This window comes from Manacus vitellinus, unplaced genomic scaffold (genome assembly GCF_001715985.3).
Source record: "Manacus vitellinus isolate BGI_N305 unplaced genomic scaffold, ASM171598v3 scaffold_13_pilon, whole genome shotgun sequence".
Lineage (NCBI taxonomy): Eukaryota > Metazoa > Chordata > Aves > Passeriformes > Pipridae > Manacus > Manacus vitellinus.
In genome coordinates, this window is record NW_021938999.1 from 18,144,921 (window position 1) to 18,152,008 (window position 7,088).

At 46.1% G+C, this 7,088-nt stretch overlaps 1 protein-coding gene across 1 annotated transcript; it reads right to left on the reverse strand.

Annotated features, from left to right (window-relative positions):
- Positions 1–1,198: 1,198 nt before the first annotated feature.
- ECHDC3 (enoyl-CoA hydratase domain containing 3) lies at positions 1,199–6,758 on the reverse strand. Its single transcript, XM_018068210.2, has 5 exons — positions 6,652–6,758; positions 6,430–6,551; positions 4,211–4,308; positions 3,184–3,384; positions 1,199–1,685 (listed from the first exon to the last, which is right to left on the reverse strand). Exons 2-5 carry the CDS (start codon positions 6,500–6,502, stop codon positions 1,356–1,358), a joined length of 702 nt encoding a protein of 233 aa, XP_017923699.1. The 5' UTR covers positions 6,503–6,551; positions 6,652–6,758; the 3' UTR covers positions 1,199–1,355.
- Between the last annotated feature and the right edge of the window lie 330 nt (positions 6,759–7,088).

Sequence of the window (7,088 nt, forward strand, 5' to 3'; positions counted from 1 at the left end):
GTGGAGACAGGGAACCAAGGACGTGGGTCCAATATACCTTAAAAAAATCCTTCCTGATTCATGATGCTTCCACATTTGGAGTTTTAGTAGCAGGATTAATTTGATCTAACTGAAGACATCTAAGTCTGTGCTTAGCACTTTGGGCTACTTTTACTGTCAACAAAGAATAAAAGGCCCATCCATACAGTGATTCACCTGATCTTGCTTAGATGTCTATTTAAGGATGAGCCTTCATGATTTGGCTATGTGGAACTTCAGAAAAAATGCCTTTGCTGGAAGGCCATCCCATGCTGATCACCATGGATTGATATCAAGACTTGTATCACTCAGTATCACCACCAGTAACAGATCTTCAGCAAGTCTGCAGGTGATCTGGAACTGAGGCAGTGACTGACACACCCAAGGGCCTGGCTTCAATTCCAAAAAACATAACCTAAGGAGAAATGTGAGTTTCTGCACCTGGGAAGGATAACCCCAGCACCAGTACAGGTGAGGAGAGGACTGGCAGAGCACAGTCCTCCTGGAACCAGGTTCACATTACCCAGAGGAGCAGCTGAATCCCTGTTGTAGGAGGTTGTCAAGTGTGTAAATCCACAGCTGAACTGCTCCAGTGCTGGTGAAAGCCCAGCTCTGAGCACAAAGATGGACTTGCCAACTAATACATCCAAGATTCTGGGATAAACTGAACACATACAGCCTGAAAATTACAGCTGGGTCAAGTCACTGCCAGGTGAGGATCTCTGCTGAAGCCCATGGGGTGGCTTTTGCCCCAAGCCATGCTCATCCTCCCTGGAGCCAACAGCACAATTCTCAAGAGCTGGGAGAAGTGCTTGAACTGATAGTAGAAAATCAGGATTTTCTGTGGGATACATACAATTCATAAGCAGATATATCCATAAGGAGTAATGGATCACTATTACAGGCTTCTGTCTGTAACACCCAAACAGTCCTAGAATTCATTATGATATCTACTACCATCATCTCTGGAATGTGTCCAAGCCTTTTAATCTCTATTAATAAATGGAAATTCTCATCTAGAACTATGGGGAGAGGTACTGAACAGGATGATCTGAGCTCTCTCTCAGTCCCTGTGACTCCCTAAGTAACCAGGGACATCTTAAACTGATTTTTGCAGCACAGAGTTCCTTCTAAAACCACAGATTAAATTCACTGCTGAGAAAACCCATTTTTTCTTTGATTTTTCTTAACATTTATTACACACTTAGAATAAATTTATTGTGTCTGGCATATGCAAGAAGACAAATTTAACTTTCAGTAAGAACAAAAATACAATTCCCAAAGGCAACTGCGTGAAGAATCATAAAGCACAGCTAAGGTGAGTTAAGAGGCAGGACTCATTTCTTCTCTTCCTGAGAGTGTGTCCAGACTGGCTTCCGCTTCTGGATAAAGGCTTCGATACCCTCCTGCCCATCCCTCAGAGTCAGATTGTCTACCATGACCTGAGTAGTCATTTTGTAAGCAGTGTCCAGGTCCTGGGTTATCTGTCTGTAAAAGGTGGCTTTCCCCAGGGCCAGCACGGACTTGCTGCTTTCACAGATCTTGTGAGAGATTTTCATGGTCTCTTCTTCCAGCTTGTCTTCTGGCACCACCCTGCTGACGAGCCCGTGCATTAGTGCTTCGTGGGCAGAGAGGGGTTCACCCGTGAAAAGCATCTCCAGTGCCACCTGAACGAGGAAAAATTTTGTGTTAATCAATCCAGTGGCCTTACTGCTTTGCTTGGCTTGGGGAATTTCAGCAGCCTCCTCCTCTTCCAAGCACAAGTCACTCTTTTAACAAACATAAGATTTAAATCTTTTGGCCTCTTAAACTGCCAAGGACACATTAAGAGGGTTCAGCAAAGAGAAGGACTGAGTCTAAAGCTAGTCTCTTAAAACCTGCCCACTGATCCCAGCTGTCCTAGGATGACACCTCTGGCTTTCTCTTCAAAAGCCCACAATCTCTACGGATTGCTGCAGGAGTTAAGAGACATGTGGGTCATCTACAATGTCAAATGACTGAACTTGGTATTTTAAGCTGGGCATATGTGCAGTTTTTGAAAACACCTGCCTTAGTTTTAAGTTTGGTATGGATGGTTTTAAATATGCACTTCACATAGCCACAGCTACTTCAGTCTCCTGCTGCTTCCAGCATCTGGTACTTGAGGTTTCAAATTAAAAAATCCCTCAAATACTCAGCGACTGTCCAATGTTATATATCAATAAGGATTTTTTTCCATGACTCCTCATGCAAATGCCTGAATCATAAGAGCTGATTATCCTCATTAGTATCTTTGAAACAATGGCAACATTTCACTTGTTAAAAGGTAAAATTGGCAATCCTGGGAACTGCAGGGAACGCTCTTGCTACTTTGAAAAGTGGCACAGGGAAAAGTATATCCTGCACATTTTAAAGAGGTAATCACACCCCCAAGAAATACTAATTCAGAAATAGTTACAAGTGTACACTACAGCAGACTTGGAAAAAACCCCATGGACTGTATTTGAACAGGATGGCCTTACAGATGGGAAATTTCAAGCTGAAGCTCTTATCCAGCAATGGGATTTGTGCTGCATCTCAGCAGAGCCCTGCTGGGCTTGGAGAGTCTGTCTGCATAAATCCAGCTGGATCAGAACTTAAAATTCCTGTTCTCAGTTACGGAAGCTTTACAGATCGTACCATTTTTTATGCAGTGAGAGATGTGCAGCCACAATCAGTAGGACATAAAACAGGAAGACAGTACAGGAGGGTTTCAGATGCTACTTAGAGCATCTTGATCTACAGCCAGGCAGATCATGCTGGCAGTGAAATGTCACTGCCTGGTGAGAATTGATACCTCCGTGGGATTGTTATCCTGAACTTGCAGGGGTTTCCTCCTCAGGGGAGAACATCATGGGCTAAAGCACAGAGCTGTCTGTTGGGAAGGAAAGGGATCACTGAGCTGTTGTGCTGCTGGGATGAGCTCGTGCTGGCTGGAATTGCATCAGTGGGAAACTGCTTTCCCTAAACCGAGTTCATCCCTTTATTATTTTTCCCAGTCCAAAGAGTTATGGAGATGCCTTTTGCAATAGAGTACTTTGAATGTTGTACTACAGGAAAATAAAGTTCAGGCAACGGAACTAAAACTCCTGACATGGGGACCTACTTCTTGCAAAATTACAAAGAATGTCTGGGAAGGCAGCCTACCTTTCTTGGAAGAGATCTGCCCAAGGCCACAGCTGGCGTGGAGCAAAACAGCCCAATGTTTACCCCAGGAGTAGCAAACTTGGATTTCTCACTTGCCACCGCGATGTCACAGCTTGCCACAAGCTGACAGCCTGCTGCTGTAGCCAAGCCATTTACTTTGGCAATCACTGGCACTGGAAGCTTCTGGATTAAAGTCATAACCTGCATGCACAAAGAAAGAGATCGGTATCGAAATTTAGGAAGACACAATCCTGTTTGGAAGCCCTCAAAAGTACCTTTCTCTCTCTACTGACCAAAAAAAACCCCAAAACTGTTGGATCTTGGCTCCTTCCCCTGTAGCTTTCACACATGGCTTTTTCAGCATTCCTGAAGTATGGGTTTGGCAATGTGTATAGAGATCATTAGTACTGCAGGAAGGAGAACAAAGGGTTTCAAAGTACTTTCTGCTGTCACACTGAGCAGGATTAGGGATCAAATTCTAGTGCTGTCACAATCAAAGGGGGGTTTGCCATTCCCTCCAAAGGCTCCAGGATTCACCTTAATGTCTCAGCCTCCAGGACTGTGTCTTTGTAACAAGAACTTGTATGTTCTGCTGATGGGGCAACCTGTGAGTCAGATCTTATTTCCACATTGTCTATTTGACCTTTAAGCTGGTCTTGAGTTCCCAACTAGATGCTGGGAAACAACATTGGATCACACGTGATTTGAAGGTGCTTATCCCCAGATTTCTAGGAATGACATTGCCCAACTACTCAGCTGTACAGAACACTGGCTAAACTAAGGAAAACACTGTGACTGTACCCATTGTTGGAGACATGCACAATGTTATTGCAGCCCTTTTATTTACATGTAGAGAAATCCAGGGAAAACATAAATTCACCATCAAAATAGCAGAGCAGCAAAAAGCAAGGAATCTGGAGCAAAAGCCTGTGCTTTAGCAAGTAAGTGAGCAATGCTGTCCCTCCTCACACCAATGCTTCCTCTAAATACCAAACACAAGCAATGTCACTCAAAGAGGACTGCTTACCTCTGCACATAATTCAAACACTTGGGAATGATGCTTCACATCATCTTCAGTTGACAGTTCCTTTAAATCATGGCCAGAACAAAATACAGGTCCTTCAGCTGCAAAGAATTTGAGGAAAAGTCAGTCTGAATTAATCAAGAAACCAGGGGCAATGGCACATCAATGCCCCAGCTAAAGGGATGTCAGTGAGATGTCCATGGTCAAAAAGGAGTTTGGGGAGGGAGTTTTGCACAAGAGTTGGAAAATATTGTGTTCTGGGGGTTGTGACAACTTTTAATTGCCACAATGTAACATTTAACCACAGTAACACCCATAAACACTTTTCAAGGCCTAGTTTTACTTCCATTCCAGTTAACTCAGTTATATATAAGGCTCTGAACCCAATTTCTTGTAAGGATACTGTTCAAAACAGCTCCTTGGTACAACACAAACTGGTCAGCTGGAGCAAGGCTGGAGTGCTCTGCTCTCAGACTGATAAATACAGTTAGTTCCTATTTATTGTACCCAGAATTAATTATTAACGTTTGCTAAACAAGCATCAATATTTTTAGTGTCATGGTGTTCGAGGTCAGAGTGGGGAAAAAAAAAAGAAAAAAGATTGTTCTGCTAGAGGAGAACCAGAAGGACTGCTGGGGTGTCTTTACTGCTAAAACTGTCATCTAGAGATTCCCAAAAAGTATGTTCAGGGTTTGGGCAGCAAACCAGCAGGTTTTTGTGGAATTAAGCTTTGGATTTGCTAAGATCAAAACACCCTTTGCAGGTATGCAGTCCTTACAACAGTTTTCCTTTGTCATGAGGATATGTGCTATGAGAATAAACCAATGTGGTGCTTTTTAATCCTTCAGGACTTCCCAGATATTTGCATGGATATGACATTTCCAGCTACAACTGTGTAAGACCCAACCTGGATTTGTTTCTTAAGGATCAGAAATAAACACACAATTATTGTCAGTCAGCTCATGGGATCAGCAATATATATCTGGAAATTAATCACATCTGCATTTATGCCTCATTGAAGAAGAATCCACTGCAAAGTCTCTGTTAACAAAGACCCAAAGCATTCCCTGAGAAGTCTTTTATTTTCTTGAAATTTCTTCCTTTGCATGCCATTCAGCAAGGGAATTGGCAATCAACAGGAACATGCAATTCCTTTTTAAACTAAAACAAAAAACCCAAATGCAACTGGGCTCACCAACTGCCACAGCATTGTACTCCCAGCCTGTAACTGCTGTTGGAAATGCTGACTATGTGCATTTAAACTCACCCTTGTGGAGTCAGCTCACTTCCACTTGTGTGTGTGCACTAACACAAAGTGTTTCCCCTATATATAGGAAACAGCATCATCCTAAATTAATAACCAATTTCTCTGAGATGTTTGGAAGGGGGGCAGAGGAAGGTTATCTTAAAATAGCAGAGGAAGAAAGATGGCTTAAGAATGGCTCAGGTTCCATTATCTTCAAGAACTCTCCAGGTTAATACCTAAATGAAGGAAACTGTAACAGGCTCCAAGAGAAACTGTTTTACATCCGTGGGTTATGGGTGACTTGTGGTATTGACATTATGGTCTCTCCTTCCTCTGAGAGTTTTAAAAATAGTTCTGACAAACCAGTGGCAATAATTTGGCTGATCCTGGCTCTGAGGAGAACAAAGCACTTGGTTTGCAGAACCCTTGTGAGCCCTGTTTACTCCAATCTGTATGTCACCAAAGGCAACAAGTGTCATCCCAGCTCAGCCTGTTCCTGTCCAAAACCAGTATCTGGGAATGTCACTGCTTTACTTTGGTAACTATTAGAACTCTTGTTCTGTTTGGCTTTTGGTCCGTTTAAAGTATTCTTGTTTTAAAACAAATTATTTCACCTGCTGATTGTTTTTGCAAAAGTAAGCAGCTCACCAACTGTAAACACACTGCACAGCCCGACTGTGAAACATGGACATCCTGGGAGGTGTTCCTGCTTAGACATGTTGGTTAAAACCAAAACCGTAACAAAACCCAAGCGACTTGTTAAAGCTGCGTTCGAGAAGGAGGAATTAAGTACATGAGAGCGGGAAGTGGGAGGAGTACACAGGAATAGAGGGGGAGACCTCGGGGGTGCAGGAGAGCACGGGGGTGGCAGGGACACAACGCACAGGTCCCGTCCCGTCCCGTCCCCTGCAATTCCGAGGGAGGTCCGGGTTTAAACCCCGCTGTGTGCCCCATCCCCGCCCGCGCCCCGCGGTACCCGCGATGACGATGACGCGGAGCTCCCGGCTCTTCACGTCGTGCAGCAGGTCCTGCCTCAGGCACCGCAGCATGGGCAGGGACAGCGCGTTCCGCCGCCGCGGGTTGTTCAGGACGATGGTGCTGCAAAACCCGGCAGAGACACAGCGGGGTTACCCTCACGGAGCGCCCCGGGCGCGCCCGGGCCCCCCCGGCCTCGGTGCCCCCCGCCGCCCCCGCTCACCGCACGCCCCCCGCCTGCCGCCGCACCGTCAGCGGCTCCGCCGCGGCTCCTGCCCGGGCCCGCGCCGCGGCGCTGCCGAAGGCGGCCGGGGGGCCTCCGCAGGCGCAGAGCCGCGCGGCGCCATGGCTGAGGGAGGGCGCCGCGCGGGCGGAGCGGGGCGGGCGGCGCTGCCGCGCTGTGGCACTGAGGCGGCCGGGTTGGAAAAGAGCTCCGGGATCATCGAGGCCACCCCATGACCGAGCACCGCCATGTGAACTACAGCAGGGCACCGAGCCTTTCCTTAAACGCCAGGCCACGTCCAGTCTTTCCTTAAATACCTCCAGGGACGGTGACTCCACCACCTCCCCTGGGCAGCCCATTCCAATGCCTAATCACCCTTCCCGTGAAGAAATTCCTCCTGATGTCCAGCCTAAACTCCCCGGTCCTCTTGTTGTGTT